This window comes from Labrus bergylta, chromosome 4 (assembly GCF_963930695.1).
Source record: "Labrus bergylta chromosome 4, fLabBer1.1, whole genome shotgun sequence".
NCBI classification, from domain to species: domain Eukaryota; kingdom Metazoa; phylum Chordata; class Actinopteri; order Labriformes; family Labridae; genus Labrus; species Labrus bergylta.
Window position 1 is genome coordinate 4,408,853 of NC_089198.1, and position 19,708 is coordinate 4,428,560.

Here is a 19,708-nt window from a genome sequence, read left to right on the forward strand (position 1 = left end):
TAAGTTGGTTTTAAATGGACACAGCACATATCCTGATTCTGATGATGAGTTACTGACAGTTTGCCTCATTTTCTGGATTTTTTCACTAAAGAAGGTGGAAAATGTATTACAGGCCCTGGTAGAATGAAATTCAGCTGCTATTGACACAGGACGGTTTGTTAGCCTGTCCACAGTAGCAAACAGGGCATGAGCATTATTATTGTTTCTGGTGATGATATCAGAGAAGAAAGATTGCCTTGCATTCCTCAGTTGTGAATTATAAATGTTCTCTCTTTGTAGATGTCATAATGAATCTGGAGATTAGTTTTACGCCACCTGCGTTCAGCTTTTCGACAATCTATTTTTCCGTTTTGTAGTGGGTTTGACAAGGTTTTAATTTGGGTGCCAGTCAGAGTCAAGTCTGACAAAAAAAAATTAAATACAAACAAAAAATAGTCAACCTGCACAAAATATGACATAAGCAAGAGCCACAAAACAATCAAACAAAACAGTAATGCAATTTCAATAATATATATTATCACATGTATCAACCACATTGCAAACAAAATGAATGTGCACAATGTGTGTGCACGTTTCACAGTATCTGTTTGTAAAGCAAAGTTCAGTTCCTTGCGGCAAAAGTCCGCTCCGGTATACCCACATTCCACAGTTCAGTCCATTTCAATTCAATGTTCAAACGACAAAACAAAAACTCTGCTCCGGGTTTTACAGCAGGCCTCAAAAACGAATAAGGAAACAAACTCAAAGAAAACCAGCGCCTCTCTGTGCAGTGCGACAATCAAAACACAAACAAACAAAAGACACACCAGGTACTCACAATACCAAAGTTTTTAAGTCAGTCAGTAGGTTAAGTCAGAGTTGGGCTTTGCTCCATTGTGACCGGCATCTCCTGACTCCAGGTGTAGCATGTCCTGAACATGCAAAAAGGGGTGAATAACTTTACTATAGCTAACGGAAGCTCAACACACATTAGTTAACTAGACTACTCTTTCCTAGAACTAAATGAGAGCTCACTCCCTACCAACCTGCTCGTCTATTCTTTCCTAGTGGAAGGAGCTATGTAAAATTACTCCTCTAACACCCTAACTGGAGGACAGATGAACAAGTTATAATCACAGCTCCAGGATTATCTGCCTAACATTCATTTCTAGAATAATTAGATTCAAGGATAACCCCTGGTATAGGACTCTAGATTACCCCCCCAGAGAGGGAATAACTGTGAACTCCCCTCACTAGGATGTTAGGTGTGTATGAAGCGTGTGATATAAATCAGTAAGACAAGTGTGCCGTGGTGTGACTGCTCACTACTTACCTTCCAAGGTTCACGGGGTCCTTAAGGGAGACTCCGGTCTTTTGTGGTGTAAATGATTTCAGTCAGAAAATGATTTCAAAAAGTTTCCAAAAATTTATTTTAAAAATTTCAAATGATATTCCAAATGCAAATACAAAAACAGTAAAAGTAAAAGATTCCTTAGACAACTTTTATGTTGGAGCCATGGATGGATCTAAGTATATTTGAAGTATTATTTAAGGTTGAGGTATGTAGTGTGTTATATTTTGCTAAAATATAGTAACACAGGGTTTTTTCACAACCAGAGTTGATAAGCTTTCTTTTAAAGCAAACGATGTGGATTTTATTTAAACAATGTTTATTTTATTTATCTACCAACTGTTAAAAAAGGGTAATTTAAGAGCACGGAGATGATAGTTTAAATAAGTATCATATGTGACATGCAACTTTAAATATTCATAGAGAATTATGTCTCCTTACTGAAATTACTTGGGTTTATTATTGTTACATGTCTGGACATGCATAAAGGTGTGAATAACTTATAACAGAAGCTCACCACCCATTAGTTAACTTGGTCATTCCAGAATTGGAGGACAATTTAGCCATCAAAACTTTTGAAAAAATTAACATTTGTTTTCCAAATTTCTGTTAAATATTTAAAAAACACAAGTAATAAACCATCAAATAATGTGATTCGTCCAGCTCAGGCATCAAAGACACATTTTTTATTAGGTGTTTTCTTTGTTTTGTGCTGCGTTTGGTGCAACTCTGTTACAGATACTCAGGAACCTGTAAAACGTGTATTTTTAAATATTGCTTAAAAAACCCTTCACATTAAATAAACAGAGGCACATTTACATTGAATACTGATTTAAGAAAATCATATAAGATTATTTTGATAAAAAATGACATGGTAACAGGGTCAAAGAGTAACAGGGGTGAATGGATACATTACTTTAGACTATAAGTCAAGACATAAATGTAATAAATAAACACAGGATAACAGGAACATTGGTGATATTATTTTAAAGGTTTCACAATAGGTGTAAAAGAACTCTGTAAAAAGCCTGTTGCTCTTATTTTAGTAACAGGGTTGTAAATCTGTGCTAATGCTCAAACTTTTTCTTACTGGTAGATTCTACCTGTACTAGCAGTTATGCTAGCTGGCAAAGGACAATCTAAGATATATAAAGAAAAAAAAGAAAATTGTCTTATTCTGATCAAATCAGTAACAGGGTTGAGTTGGTTTCAGTGACACACTCAATTTAGACTGAGAATGTGAAAAATAGAAGAGAGCACTTAAATTTGGTCTAGCCATGGTGTTAGCATGTAGCTTAAAGATGTCATTTCTGCTGAATCATGTTGTTTCCTGTTCTTAGTCTTCTTCTGCATTGCTTAAATTGTTTTGGTAACAGGGTTGCACGCATGTTGTGGGACACAACCTTGAGGCATAATTACTATTATTAAAAATATGTTCATGGTTAAACAAACAGTATCAGCAATTACAAGAGAAATATATTAATAAAATCATGTAAAAAAAAAAGTCAATTTAAAAACATATTTTAACTGTTACATTTGATATTAAAGCTGGCCATTGAGAGGGTGGGACAAGAGAATACAGCCACTTTTAGGGGTGCTTGGGAGATATTTGGTTTTTAAAACCACTTTCACCACAACTCTCTTTACATGTTGTCTCAGGACACATACAATTTACACAATAACTGGTGTGTTTTGGGATTTTTTGCAGAAATAATTTTAATTTTCATGGGTGGGACAGAAAACTTTCCTAGAACTATGTGAGGGCTCGCTCCCTACCAGCTGCTAGTCTACTCTTTCCTAGTACTGGAGCTATGTAAAATTACTCCTCTAACACCCTGTCGAGAAGAGAAGACTTATATAACAGCATAGCTCTAGGATTGTCTGTCTCACATTTCTAGAATCATTAGATTCAAGTATAATCCTTGATTCAGGACCCTAGATTAGCCCCCGGAGGCTCTCACCCCCGGAGAGGGATTAACTGCAACCCTCCTCACTCGGAGAGTAGAAGTGTGCCGTGGTGTGACTGCTCATGCTTACCTCCCGAGGTTCACGCGGCGTCCTTAAGAGAGGCTCAGGTCTTAGTGGTGTGAATGATTTCAGTCAGAAAATGATTTCAAAAAGCTTCAGAAAATTTATTGAAATAACTTCAAAAGATATTCCAAATGCAAATACAAAACAGTAAAAGTAAAAATATAAAAATGTAAAAAGTAAAATACAAATTTAAAAGCTTAAACTCCAGAGAGTAGACACTTGAGGTTTTAAAAGATCTCGGTCTCAGAGACTAAGTCCCAAAACGGGGATTTAAAAGTCAGAGTGATGTGGAGCCCTTTAGAAGAACTAAAGCTTTTCCACAGCACTTTTATAGCCAAACTGTCTCTTTTCTCCAAGATTCTGTAAAACCTCAACAATGCAGATTAGCAGACGCGTGATACATCCGCAGGTGATACCAAGTTCATATGTGGTTTTAGCTTGAAGACCGTGAACCAGGCAGATTCGCAGAAGCGTTATACACCCACGAGTTTGTATGTGGTTTTGCTCAATGTATGGCACACTTGTTCTGACCTCACAGGTGCGTAGGCGCCGTGGCATGATTGACAGGATATGTAAAAGCAAAGAAAGTAGTTAGGACTATATGATATGAGTTAAATGATAAATGGATTAAATGATAATAAAAGAAAAGAACACATCGGGTAAAAACAAATTCATCAATTGCATAACTCTGATCTTTCAACATTACATACTTTCACAACTTTTATATTTTTGATGACATTTTGTGGATGAAAATAAAAATCGTCCTTTTTTTAATTTCCTCTCCGCTCCATCCAACCATCTGCATAGACGGGCTGCAGGGCTTCTTCTCTATACCTTTGAGGATACTACAGCTTTGGTTGGAGGCACTTATGTGAGTCATGTGTTTCAAAAATGTTCTTAGTTTATGTGTTTGTATTGATAAAAATAGATGGTGAACCAAAGTAAAGCGAGCCACACGGCCTCAGCAGGGTCAAACACCATTTAGAAGATTGTAGTGGGCAGAAGATACCGATGACACAGATCTCAAACTTTCAGAACTAAGAGAGCCATTTCAAGCTTCGTGCCCACATCCATCAGGCTCATGAATGGCTGATCCATTTGTTCATTTATTTTTAACACCACTCTTTTAACCTTTCATAACAATTGTCATGCTTTTAATACAGCCACTTGTATGTGTGTGTGTTCTTTTGTTTGTTTGTTTTGTTGTGCTGAGCTGTATGCACACTGATGCTTTTTTTACACAACTGAAGTTCCTAACAGATAAATAAAGATATTTGAAATTGGGTCTTGCAGGCTGCAGACAGTTACTAGTGCAGATACACTGTTGTGCGGAGCTACACATAGACAATGAATGGGCTTGACAGCAGCGCGTAGCCCCCACCGTGTCCTGTCTGAAAGTCCCTTTAGTCTTTTAGTTTTGTGTTCAAAATATGTCAAAACAAAAGGCGAGAGGAACTTGAGAAACAACAGATCAGTTTTAAACACTGACATTATAATGTACATCAGGTCGGATACAATGAGCTGTAGTTATTTTTTAAATAACACCACAGCCCCCGCAACCAACCCAGCCCCAACAGCCCCCAAAACCAACCCAACCAACCCAGCCCCAACAGCCCCCACCACCGCAAGTCCACGACCAATCTTTGCGAGCACTGAAGGGCTCTTCTCTGCCTCTCTTCTGGCCTTCTCTTCCTGTTCTTCCTCCAGTGCTTTAATTTTCTCTTCTAGTTCTTTTTCCTTCGCTTCCTCCGCTTCCTTTAATACTTTCTCATGTTTTTCTTTTATTTCCCTCTCCAGTTCCTCCTTCAATTTGCACTTTTGCTCTTCTTTCTCTTTCTGGATTCGCTGTTTCTCCTTCTTAGTGTCTTCCTCTGCTTCCTTTAGTTCTTTCTCATGTTTTTCTTTTATTTTCCTCTTTAGTTCCTCCTCTTTGCACTTTTGCTTTTCATTCTCTTTCAGGATTCGTTGTTTCTCCTTCTCCGCGTCTTCCTTCGCTTCCTTTATCTTTTGCTCAAATTTTTCCACTATTTTCCTCATTAGTTCCTTCCTCTCTTTACTCATTTCCTCTTCTTTCTCTTTCAGGATTCTCTGTTTCTCCTCTTCAATCGCCCTCTCTGCCTCCTGAAACATCTCAGTGGTGTAATGGTTTCCTGTGTTCTTTTCTGTTATCTTTCTGATCTTGTTGAGCAGCTCTCTGCTCTGGGAACTATCAGAGAGGTTGTTATCAAAGACGTAGTACTGGTCGTTACATTTGGTCACAAGCTCCTGCAGTTCTTTGCTTTCCTTCAAGAACTCCTTGATAGGTTGCCCTCTGAGCTGGTCACCATGGGTAAAGAGAACCATGCTGTATTTGTTTGCTTCCTCTCCAAAGATTTTCTGAATCTTCTCCACTGTCTTCTTTTCTTCTTCTGTGAGTTGGCCCAGTTTGATGATAATCAGAAAGATATGTGGTCCAGGAGAAGCATAAGCCATACACTGGGAGATATTTTTACGTGTCGTCTCCTCATCAGTATCAGTGTCAAACAGACCTGGAGTGTCGATGACAGAAACCTTCTGTCTATCCAGCTCACCATACACCTTAGCACAGCCTGAGGTCACAGATTTAAAGGAGAACCTTGATATAAATTCTTTCTTTCCCAGGATGGTGTTTCCTGTGGCGCTCTTCCCAGCTCCGGTCTTCCCCACCATCACGATCCGGATCTCTTCATTGTTGTACATGGTTGTTTCTGATTGGATGGAAAAAAAAGAAAGAACAACTTCGATTATCCAAACCTGATGTTATACAATTATCCCGTTATTTTTGTTTTGTTTTTTTGAACAACCAGATTTTAGATTCAAGAAAAACTCATCTGATAACTTTAATCCTGTTGGATTAACTTTGACCAAACGGGCCCAGAGGATATTGTCTAGCTAGCTCTAAATGATTATTTTATTATTTCTACTGAAAAATAGTTAACACTTTTTGTTTAACTTTACAAACTTTACAAACTAACTCAACAGAGCAGCAACACACAGGATCTTCTAAATGTTTCAGGGTCACAATTTAAACCTAAAAAAAGGAAATGTTCCAAATTAAAATGCAAAGAAAGCCACTCGGGGTTTGTAGCATCGGTAACACTTTAAATTAAGGTCACAATAATCACCATTAGCCAGTTGCTTATTAGCAGGTTCATTAGTAGCATACTGGCTGTCGTCATTGAGAGCTTTATAGTCAAGTCCGATCAATAAATCTGTCAGACGATAATATCGGCCGATTTTAGCATATCATGTGACTATCGGTACTGGCTAATTTTGTCTATGATATGCTTATTTATTTAGGTTCATTCAATTTAAGTTAATTATTTATATATATATATATATTTTTTTTTATAATTGTTAATTTTCATAAATTGTTTTTCAAATACATGAGCCAGACATGGCCATCGAACAGGCACCCCTTTGCAGCCCCAAATTCCTCCATGTTGCTTTAAATTCTATAATTGAGCCTGAATTAGCTGTAAGTGAATGAAGTGCTTTGAGCGACTGGTCCTAGCACACCTGAAAAACTGCCTCCCACCCACACTGGACCCATTCCAGTTTGCCTACCGCAGCAATAGGAGTACAGAGGATGCAGTCTCCACTGTGCTGCACTCTGTGCTCACACATCTGGACAATAACAACACATACGCACAAATGCTGTTTGTTGATTTTAGCTCAGCATTCAACTCTGTCATCCCCTCCAAGTTAAACACTAAACTCGGAGACCTGGGCTTCAACACCTCCCTCCGTCACTGGATAATGGACTTTCTGACCAACAGACCCCAGTATGTTAGGTCAGGACACACCTGCTCCACCACCATCACACTCAACACAGGCGTACCACAGGGCTGTGTGCTGAGCCCATTCCTCTACTCCCTCTTCACCCACGACTGCAGACCTGTACATGGATCCAACACCATCATCAAGTTTGCGGACGATACAGCGGTGATTGGCCTCATCAGCAACAACGACGACACGGCCTACAGGGAGGAGGTACAGCATCTGGCCGCCTGGTGTGCTGACAACAACCTGCTCCTCAACACCAGCAAGACGAAGGAGATCATCGTGGACTTCAGGAGAGAAAGAGGAAGCACGCACAACCCCATTCACATCAACGGGATGGCTGTTGAACGTGTCTCCAGCTTCAAGTTCCTGGGGACCCACATCACAGAGGACCTCTCCTGGTCCACTAACACCTCCAGTCTGGTTAAGAAGGCTCATCAACGCCTCTTTTTCCTGAGGACACTGAAGAGACACCACCTGTCTTCAGCTGTACTGATGAACTTCTACCGCTGTGTGATCGAGAGCATCCTGACCAGCAGTGTCTCAGTCTGGTACGGAAACTGCTCTGTCGCAGACCGTAAGGCGCTACAGCGGGTGGTAAAAACCGCCCAGCGCATCACAAGGTGTCCACTTCCTGCCATTGAGGATGTCCAAAGAACACGCTGTCTGCGGCGAGCTCACGGCATCCTTAAAGACTCCTCCCACCCTGCCCACAGACTGTTTACCCTCCTGCCCTCCGGCAGGCGCTTCAGAAGCCTCCGGACCAGAACCAGCAGACTTAGGAACAGCTTTTTCCCCAGAGCTGTCTCTCTACTGAACTCTACCCCCCGAACTCTGAACTCTGTCTCTCTCTCTCTCTCCCTCTCTCTCTCCGCACCCTGCTGACCCCCCCCCCCCCTTTTCCCCTGCATATCACCTCACACCCATCATCCCCCCACCACTCCTCCTGGTCACACACACACATCTCTCATCCATCTGTATTATTGTATTATAGTATGTTCATATTATGTCCATATTCTTTATATTATCTATAAACTAGTATAGCATGCTCACTGCACCTTAATCTGTATATTATTAGTATAACATGCTCACTGCATCTTAATCTGTATATTATAATCCTAAGAACACACTTATTTTGTAACATTACTTATTTATAGCATTTATTTATATCTATTGCATCCCATTAATCCAGCCATCCAGATATACCTCATAATTCACTTTTTTTGTCTACATCTGTAAATTTTGCAATTACTGTACATAGCACAGAATTACTGTACATAGCACAGACTCTTGCACTTTCTGCTAATTTGCACTTCTGGTGAGATGCCAAACCTCATTTCGTTACTCTATACTTGTATATGTGTAATGACAATAAAGTTGAATCTCATCTCATCTCATCTCAAGTGTCTTCTCTACAGTCGCCTTCAGTTGCTCTGCTATCTCTTTTTCCCATTAACTCTGCATGATCATATGATTCAAGTCAAAACCTAAAAGTGATTCATGCCCTTGGCCTCGATTGCCTCCTTTGTTTTCAAGAATCTTGCACACCTTGAATATCCAGTCCTCCTGCAACAAACTCTGCTCACACCTCCACTCAGCGTTTACAAGAAATACCACCAGTTATTTTAATTCATGAAATGAAAAATGCGCATTACTTTCTGAAGGGGAGTTTTGAAGCCAAACGATTGCAGCCCATATATTGGAGATGCTGTCTCAATCTAACTTTTGGTCACCATAGCAACAGGCAAAGAGGTGGAATTGTTTGGGCCTTTAGCCTCCAAGAAAAAAATGAGTGCCCTCCTGCCAGTCAAACGAGCCACGTCCTCAATCCTGCGAATCTTTAAGGGCGTTTTCCCAAAAGGCACAATTTCTTCGTACCATGCCCGAGCACTATTGCTCCCCCCTCCCCTCTTCCCAGCTGGTCTGTGTTCACATCAGTAACATTGCTCCATGCTCGAGTACACTTGTGTATGAACACAGTCCGATACAGCAGTTTGCACTTGACATAGCTGGTTCGAAAATCTGCCAAAAAGCAGAAAGAAGAAGCAACAATGGCAACCACTCGCGGGCCGCTTGCTCATAATTCATAATTCATAGCTCAACAACTTCATAACTTTCTATCAATAAGCAATTATTAGGAGGGTAACGAGGAAACTGCTTAAGTTACACCTACACACTACAAAACCAGTCTAATACAATAAATCCCTCTTTTTTTTAAGATGATAAGTTCTGGTTAAAATTCTTTGAGAGAGCGTCACAGGTTAGTTTTGGACACTTCATGCTGTTGAATCATACTGCAGATGTTTCCATTAATGTTCCCATTAAATTCATATCAGAGAAGATTGTCTACGTTAGAGATGCAGGCAAACTGAGTTTTGGATTTCATCCCCCAGCCTGTTAGAAATTCTGATGTTTTGAGAAATATATTTTTCCATTGTAGCCCCTTTAGAACGGTTTAATATTTGTGCATTATGAATCATTTAATGGTCCCTCTATAAACATAAACTTAGATACAAGGTGTATGCTACTTTATAAATTAAATCTACTGACTTACCTTTATTGACAGCCAAAGTTGGGTGCTGGAGAGAGTAGCTGGTGTGTTTGTAAGCTGAAGAAGAAAAGTTTTAAGTCTGTATGTGACAACACTTCTTATAAATGCACAGAGCCTCACCATGTTCACCCCTCCCAGCAGCGATAAAGTGATTCACGCCCTTGATCAACTCTTTTTGTTTTCAAGAATCTTGTACACCTTGAATATCCAGTCCTCCTGCAACAAACTCTGCTAACACCAACACTCAGCGTTTACAAGAAATACCACCAGTTATTTTTAATTCATGAAATGAAAATGCGTCACCCATTACTTTCTGAAATGGAGTTTTGAATCCAAACAGTTGCTGTCGATATATTGGAGATGCTGTCTCAAACTTTTGGTCATCATAGGAACCGGCTAAGAGGTGGAATTGTGGGGGCCTTTAGCCTCTTAGCAAAAAAACCTACAAGTGCCCTCCTGTCAGTAAAAAGTGCCACGCCCTTAATTATGCATAGTTCTGAGGGCGTTTTCATATAAGGCATGATTTTTTCGTACCATGCCCGAGCACTATTGCAGAATTGCCTTTAGCAATAAATGGAAGGCGTGAATCTGTACATTAGCCCTCGCACCCAGCTGTATTACAATGCATATACACAAGTAATCACCAACAACTGCTTTCTTCAATTCTAACAGTTTAATTAACAAAGCCACATCAATCAAAATCAATTAAACTCAATCAACAACAGCTATTACAAGCTAATCTAAAGCAAACCAAACATTCTAAAGCAAACACTATGGCTGTTTTCAAAACCGTGTACAATACTAGTACGTACTGATTTGGCCAAAATGCAGTATGCAGTATGCAGTATGTAAACAACTGCGAGATCCACAGTATGCCAAAAATACCAGGATGTCATACTGATTTGGGAAAAATGTACAGTATGCATCGGACCAGTCTACCTCGCGTACTGTCTCCCAGAATGCAAAGTGGCAGGTCAATATTTACAGTCAGAGAAATGGCAAAGCGCAGTATTTCGACAGCGGCGGAGACTGAATATAAATGTAAGTACCAATTATCAGTAATGAAGTTATGCCTGCTAACGTAATGCTAAATATCACAACGACGGCAACGCTAGCATGCCATCACCGTATATACACAGGCAACTTTACTATTACGACACAGTAACGTATATTTATTAAATTAATTAAGGGACAGAACAGGACACAATAGGCCCTTATCTGTTGGCGAACCGCCAACGAAATGCCTATTCAGTGGCCGCAGGAATGATCCCAAAAGGGATTTGAGTCAGTGGACGTTAAGTTATTATTGTTCTTAAGTGAGCTTAGCTGCTAGGTAAGTTCACTTATCTACAGAAAGTAGTGTAATAAAGTTACATCTTTGGAGGTACCAGTGTTCTCATACAAATAAGCTTTTACTGTTGTGTTGTGATAGAGAGTTTGTGAAAGAGCGTTCTCTGGTGGGGAAAGTGGACGCAGACGGGAAGATCAAGCACAAGTGGGAGAACCTCAAACAACAATACAAGGTAGGGATAAGTAAGCTGCTGCCTTCCAAAGGTGTGAGATCACCTGCAATGACTTTAATTTTGCTTTTACAGAAGTGCGTGCGTGCGTGCGTGTGTGTGTGTGTGTGTGTGTGTGTGTGTGTGTGTGTGTGTGTGTCCAAAACACGAGTGAACATGGAGGGAGGAGAGGCCACCGCTGCATCCTGGAAATGGTATGCCCTGATGGACGAGGCACTGGGTCGGAGACCTTCTATAACACGTCCGGTCACCATTGACTCTTCAGGATGTAGTGGTGGTCTCTCCTCCCTCCCCTGTACAGAAACTACTAAAACATAGTCACAGACACTCCAAATAGGCAAAATGTGAAACAGGCACTTTTATTAACAGAAAATGTGAACATGCTCATGAAAAATTATATCTGTGAACAAACAAAACCAAAATCTCCATAAATAAAAATAGTGGAAATGATAATATATATATATGTTAGTAGTTATGGTCCTCCAGTGCTTGGATGACCCCAATAGGTGCAGAAACATCTGCTGCCAGCCTGTTCCTCATGTTGTCTCCTGGCATCATCAGGGTGGTTCCAGTGGTCATCACCCTGGAAGGCCCCCTCCTCCACCTCTGGCTCCACCAAATCCCCATTGTTGATGGAGAGGTTGTGGAGGAAGACACAGGTCGACACCACTGCAGGACCAAAGGTTGGCTTGATCTACAGGAAAAAGTTTAATGTAGCTGTATAATGAAAGTAAACATGATTGAATAGCTTGCATTAAGCTGCTCTTTTGTTTTCATTATAGTCTCAGAATGTCCATACCTGTATTACTTTGCTGCTTATATTTAATAGCCACTGCTCAGCACTTATTCAACTAGTGTGTACTTAGATTTACACATTAATGCTGTCTCTCACCTCCAGGGCCTTGAGGAAGATGCTGCGCCACCGCGCTTTGGCATGATGCCGGTTGTATCGTACATGAACAGGGTTTTGCACCGGCTCCCTGAATGGGGTCATCAGGCTGACTGGTGCAGCCAGGCAGGGATACCCCCATCCCCAACAATACACCAGCCATGAGGGGGTACGTACAGAGAACTCCACCGCAGGACCCTGGCATCGTGGACAGAGCCTGGAAGTCCTCTGAACAAGGGTGATGTATTGTGAATATGTCATGGTACTTGACATGGTACAGGACACATTATGTTGAAAATGCCCGTCTCAAACACTTCTGAAATGTGACATCACAAATTCAATTGTGATTATACAACATCTTTTAAAGTCATTAAAATGTTTACAATCATGACATAAGTAGAAATTCACACATGAACATAATGACGTTGCAGTTGTTGGGTGACAAATACAAATCACAGTAAGTGTGAGTCCTGGTCCACATTCACTTGAATTGTATGTGCAACGACTGCAACACCATTTCTTGTGAAAGTCCAGCAGTGTTAGGTGGACTTAAAGTAAACCCAACCTTCCATAGGTATTAATGTCAGTAAATGATGACTGAATTATAAGTGCTTTTTGGTTACTGATATAATACTGTTGTCAGTTTGCTGTGAAATTCACCGTTTGAATATAATTCAATGTTAAGAAATGAAGTGGTTACTAATAAACATGCTTGTCACACAATAGTATTTATTGACTTATCTGAGTGTATATACCTTCAATATTTGAGGTGAATTCAAATCAAGGTTCTCCTTTAAATCTGTGACCGAAGGCTGCGCTAAGGCGTATGGTGAGCTGGATGGACAGAAGGTTTCTGTCATCGACACTCCAGGTCTGTTTGACACCAAGACAGACGAAGAGACGACACGTAGAAATATAATCCAGTGTATGGCTTATGCTTCTCCTGGACCACATATCTTTCTGATTATCATCAAACTGGGCCGACTCACAGAAGAAGAAAAGAAGACGGTGGAGAAGATTCAGAAAATCTTTGGAGAGGAAGCAAACAAATACAGCATGGTTCTCTTTACCCATGGTGACCAGCTCAGTGGGAAACCTATCAAGGAGTTCTTGAAGAAAAGCGAAGACCTGCAGGAGCTTGTGGCCAAATGTAACAACCAGTACCACGTCTTTGATAACAACCTCTCTGATAGTTCTCAGATCAGAGAGCTGCTCAACAAGATCAAAAATATAACAGAAAAGAACACAGGAAACCATTACACCACTGAGATGTTTCAGGAGGCAGAGAGGGCGATTGAAGAGGAGAAACAGAGAAAGAGAAAGAAGAGGAAATGTGCAAAGAGAGGGAGGAACTAAAGAGGAAAATAGAGCAAAAATATGAGCAAAAGTTAAAGGAAGCTAAGAAAGACACGAAGAAGGCGAAAGAGCTGAAAGAAGCTCTTAAAAAAGAATTAGAAGAGGAAACAAAAGCACTGAATGAAGAACAGTTAAAGACGGCTAGAAGAGCAGCAGAGGGCAGCGCTATAATGCTCTCAGTGATTGCTGTTGGACTTGCGGCTGCAGTGGCTGTGGGGGCTGGGTTGGTTGCGGGGGCTGTGGGGGTTTTGGGGGCTGTGGCGATATTTCAAAAATAACTACAGCTCATTGTATCCGACCTGATGTACATTATAATGTCAGTGTTTAAAACTGATCTGTTGATTCTCAAATTACTCTCGCCTTTTCTTTTAGACATATTTTGAACACAAAACTAAAAGACTAAAGGGACTTTCAGACAGGACGCGGTGGGAGCTACCCGCTGCTGTCAAGACCATTCATTGTCTATGTGTAGCTCTGCACAAGAGCGTATCTGCACTCGGCCGAGCTGAGCTCAGCACAAGGTCTCGTTTGCCAGTTGGACCAATAGTATCTGTCTGCAGTCTGCAAGACCCAATTTCAAATATCTTTATTTATCTGTTAGGAACTTCAGTTGTGTAAAAAAAGCATCAGTGTGCATACAGCTCAGCACAACAAAACAAACAAACAAAAGAACACACACACATACAAGTGGCTGTATTAAAAGCATGACAATTGTTATGAAAGGTTAAAAGAGTGGTGTTAAAAATAAATGAACAAATGGATCAGCCATTCATGAGCCTGATGGATGTGGGCACGAAGCTTGAAATGGCTCTCTTAGTTCTGAAAGTTTGAGATCTGTGTCATCGGTATCTTCTGCCCACTACAATCTTCTAAATGGTGTTTGACCCTGCTGAGGCCGTGTGGCTCGCTTTACTTTGGTTCACCTTCTATTTTTATCAATACAAACAAATAAACTAAGAACATTTTTGAAACACATGACTCAACCAAAGCCGTAGTATCCTCAAAGGTATAGAGAAGAAGCCCTGCAGCCAAAAATGTCATCAAAAATATAAAAGGTTGTGAAAGTAGGTAATAAACCCAAGTAATTTCAGTAAGGAGACATAAATCTCGATGAATATTTAACGATATAAGTTGCATGTCTTATATGATACTTATTTAAACTATCATCTCCATGCTCTTAAATTACCCTTTTTTAACAGTTGGTAGATAAATAAAATAAACATTGTTTGCTTTAAAAGAAAGCTTATCAACTCTGGTTGTGAAATAACCCTGGTATTACTAACGTATATTTAACTAAATATAAATTGTCTAAGGAAAATACTCTTGTGTCTGTACTCAAGCCGAACTTTTGCTTGTGCGCTCCCCTTCTGCTCTGCGCCCTACTCCATGGGAGTGCAGCACACACAGCTTCCTATCTGACAGGCAAGTGCAAACAAACAGCTTTAAGTCAAATCGGACACACAGGTGATGACAGGAAGTGACCAGAGGCAGTGCACCTTTTAAAAAAAGTAAAGTAAATATGTCGTCATCAACAACATCAACAGCTGCTCATGAGAGTTTTAATCAGAATCAAAACCATCCTAAACATCATCATCATCATCATCATCATCATCATCATCATCAATGTGTTCATGAAGAGCTTTTTCTTAAAGGTACAAAGGGTCTCTGCAGATCGACATTAAATGTTTTTTATTTGACACATGAATTAAAAATATATATATAATACAAAATGGGTTTTAATCTCCTTGTGATCTTAAGTATCAAAGTTTTAAAGTCTGTAACAATGTTTTTACAATCAAATGTACTTTCATGTAATCAAACTCGTCTTTTCAAGAAAGATTGAATCACAGCTGAGAGGATTTGTTTTCAGTGTCAGATGTTTCAGGTTGGCTTCTATGTTAGAAAAGTCCTTCAATTTTCTCTGAATACTTGTAAAGCAAACTGCATCATCCAAATGTGCTTTAATGTGAATTTTTGCTTCTTCATTTTAATAAAATGTTGTAACAGAGTCTGTAGTTTTATTTGTGAACAAAGAGAGACATGAGACTAGAATTCAGGTTGATCAAGAGGATTCAATAAATTACAGGTTTCACAGAGCAAAGAAATAAAAACAGTTTTTGTTTTTTAATTGTATATATTTAGTTCATAAAGTAGAAAATCATACCATAACATATTTTAGACTCTTTAATGTCAGAAGTAGATATGATAATGAGGACAGTAAGGGGTTAATAAATGATCCTCTATGATGAACATAATCAGTCCTCCCAAGTCTTGTGATATCACGCATCGATTATTGCAATTCTCTACTGGCAGGTCTTCCTACATGCACGATCAAACCTCTGCAGATGATACAAAATGCAGCAGCACGACTGGTCTTCAACCTTCCTAAAAGAGCACATGTCACTCTGCTGTTCATCTCCTCACACTGGCTCCCAGTTACTGCTCGCATCAAATTTAAAACTCTGCTGCTCGCTTACAAAACAGACACAAAAACGTCTCCTCCTTACTTTAACACTCTGATCCAGGTCTACACTCCCTCCCCCCCTCTACGCTCTGACAATGAAAGGCGTCTGATCCAACCTTCACAACAGGGTCCTAAGACGCTGACTAGACTCTTCTCCTATGTCGCCCCCCGGTGGTGGAATGAACTTCCAAACTCCATGTGATCTGCAGAGTCCCTCTGCACCTTTAAGAAAAAGCTAAAGACCCAGCTCTTTCATGAATACCTACTAACTTAATGATGATGGTCTCCATATTATTGATGATGATGATGGTAATGACGATGGTTTTTGTTTGATAACGATGACTTATAAGATGGTTTCTATACTGATTAGAGCTCTCAAGAACTGCCCTCAATGTTGTGCTTTGCCTCTGGTCACTTCCTGTCAGCACCTGTGTGTCCAATCAGACTCAAAGCTGATCGTTTGATCTTACTAACATGGCTTGTGTTGTACTTACTCTACGATGTACGTCGTTTTGGATAAAAGCGTCTGCGAAGTGAATTCAAGAATTGTAGTCCTCCTCGTTTCATCATTACAGTTGTTGATATTTGACTGATCAGTCTATTATCACACTGAGCTGTTACTGCTAATACTACACATACTTTTACCATTATTACTGACACTGTAGCTTTAAATCTATTTTATTCATTGTTGTTGTTGTTGCTCTGTTTGTCTCTCTTCTTCCTGAATCTCCCTCTATCACACTTTCCAGCTTGGACACAGTGTCATCAGACGGCTGTTCATCATGAGTCTGGATCTGCTCGAGGTTTCTTCCTCTTGAAGGGGACATATTATGAAAAATCCACTCGGGTAACCTGAGTGTCTACTGACCCACAAAATGTGAAATAAACCCATCCAGTCCTTTGATTGTGGTCTGCATAAGTCTTATGCATTCCCCGTTTCAAATGTTCTCTCCTTGTGACATCACAAGTTGGATTCAGGTAAAACAATACCCTCCCCTCATATCTCCACCCACACAGAGCGTTCTGAGAGAGCTGGTTTATACAGGGTCACAAACCTGCTCTGGGGCTTGATTCATGTTTTATTTTGACCAAAGCACAGCACAGATGGTGTCGTTAATGTTTAGAGAAATATCTTAGAATACGGTGAATGGAAAAGAAACTCTTGTATTTTCTTCAGGATCAGTGAAAGAATTCCTGGAGCTGCGTGTGAGACAAACCATAAAGGAGATGTGTCAGGAGACGTTGATGCTTTTGATGATCGTGACGACATATATGGATTTAATAAAATGTGCTTTGCCTCTGTGCACTTCCTGTCAGCACCTGTGTGTCCGATCGGACTTAAAGCCGTTCATTATCTCTTACTGACATTGTTTCCTCCTCTTGATGCTCGTTTGTGTTGTTCTTACTCCCTGATGTACGTCATTTCAACAAAAGTGTATTTCTTCAAAAAGCATTTAGTTTCTTTTCTTTTCTTTTCTTTTTTAAATACAAAGTGTACTGGTTGTGTACTCACCATTGTGTTATGATGAACCAGGTATAAAAACTCACTTTTGGCACCAGCAGCCGTTTATTCTGATAATAACAGAAGAAAGATGAGCACGCTCACACAGACACTTTGGTGGTTAACAGCTCTAACATTCACACAGGGACAGGATAATGCAGACAGGACAAACATTTAACGTGTATATAAAATGTAGGTCTCTGTCACAGCCACTTCTTTGGTAGTAAGCTTCAGTATTTACTTAAACAGAGAGCAGAAAATCAAGCTAACTGTTGGTGAAGTCAGCTACACCACGACAACAAATGATGAAGCTGAAACTCAGCTAGAAAAGCATAAAAACATGGAGAGTTGAAATAACTCAACTAAAACAAATCAATATCACCACAAAAGTCTTTGATAATTATTTTAAGAGGATCTCTGAAACATGGCACATTAATAAAACTTACTTTTACTCAGAAAAACGGACTTATTTCATCGATTTTTAGCGGAGCTCTTAATAAGTCAACTCACCACGGAGAGTGTAACCTGGCAACAGGGCACGGGGCTCATCACGCATGTCTGCAGGGGCCCCAGCAGAGGGCGCTTATGGTACTCACAAGCTAAAAGCTCATGGTCACAAATACATTACTGATGGCACAATACATTAAGATACAACCAAACTAAATGATATGACGCAACATGTGCAGTTGGGGGTCCAGACTTCTTTGACCGGGGTGGCCCATGTGAGGGATCTTCGAGTGTGTCACGATTTGATTGAGAATCTATTTTCTATTCAAAATGATTCTGGATTCATGATTCAAAGTCTATTTTTGAATTAGTACATATACTTCAGGATCTACTCCAGTCATCTGTGAGACTGGCTGAATTTCTTGCTGCTCCATTTGGCATTCTACAGAGTTAAAGAGCTAGCATTAGCACTTAGCAGGGAGTGACTGATTGGACAAAACAATAATAATTGATTTTTGGAAGTTATGAATCTATTTAAAATCTCAGAAACTAAAAATCTAGATTTTTACATAAATAATTTTTTTTCCCAACCTCTAGTGCATGGGCACACACTAATGAATATCCTTTCCCCCTTTTCTATTTCCACTAATAATGTCTACTTTAAAAGGCAGGGTTGGTCATTTTCTAAAACTAGCATAATTTTGAAAGTAGCATTCCCTCAGTGCGCCGTCTGCACCCCTCCCCTCTGTGCTCCCTCTAAAGCCACGCCCCCTCACTTTCATGCACAAGCACCGTTGCTCCAGAAGCGGACCTCAGCTCATGCTTTGAGTGTGGGCTCGTGCAGTCATGGGGTCGAGAACGAGCAGGGAGACAGGGAGGCGTGATTGGTTCATCAGATTGGTACCTCGTGGCAGACATTGGTCAAAATTTGCTGCTTTGCTAAAGTGCTCATGATGGATTAAGCTGGGTCTTTGTAATATAGTCATAGGTAAGGTCTTTTAGCTGCTTTTTGTAAAGCGTCTTGAGATAACACTTGTTATGAATTGGCGCTATACAAATAAAGATTGAGTGATTGATTGAAAGTTTTTACAGGCTAACAACTGCTACAGATGACAGATTTTCTCTCTGTTCCTTTTTCAGAGAACCTGAGTTATTAATGTCTGTCAGGACCGAAAGACAATTTACACCAAAATCTTAAAAAGTGTATCTGGAGAAAATGACCAACCCTGCCTTTAACTACTATCATAAAAGTATTTCTAATATTTCTAAATCTGTCAATGTTTTTTTAACTTTACAAACTACACCATACTACGAATCCAGTCTAATACAATAAATCTCTATTTTTTTTTAAGATGATAAGTTCTGGTTAAAATTCTTTGAGAGAGCGTCACAGGTTAGTTTTAGACGCTCCATGCTGTTGAATCATACTGCAGATGTTTCCATTAATGTTCCCATTAAATTCATATCAGAGAGAATTGGCTGCGTTAAAGACAAACACAAACTGAGTTTTGGATTTCATCCCCCAGCCTGTTAGAAATTCTGAGGATTTAAGAAATATGTTTTTCCATTGTAGCCCCTTTAGAACGGTTTAATATTTGTGCATTATGAATCATGTAATGGTCCCTCTATAAACATTAACTTAGATACAAGGTGTATGCTACTTTGTAAATTAAATGACTTACCTTTACTGACAGCCATATTTGAGTGTTGGAGAGAGTAGCTGATGTGTTTCTAAGCTGAAGAAGAAAAGTTTTTAGTCTGTCTGTGGAAACACTTCCTTAAAACTGCACGGAGCCTCACCCTGTTCACCCCTTCCAG

General features: G+C 39.9%; 1 protein-coding gene across 1 annotated transcript; it reads right to left on the reverse strand.

Annotated features, from left to right (window-relative positions):
• Positions 1-3,149: 3,149 nt before the first annotated feature.
• LOC136178919 (GTPase IMAP family member 7-like) lies at positions 3,150-19,703 on the reverse strand. Its single transcript, XM_065953355.1, has 3 exons — positions 19,573-19,703; positions 4,962-6,087; positions 3,150-3,165 (listed from the first exon to the last, which is right to left on the reverse strand). The coding sequence occupies exons 1-3, from the start codon at positions 19,586-19,588 to the stop codon at positions 3,150-3,152; spliced, it is 1,158 nt and encodes a 385-aa protein (XP_065809427.1). The 5' UTR covers positions 19,589-19,703.
• Positions 19,704-19,708: the final 5 nt, after the last annotated feature.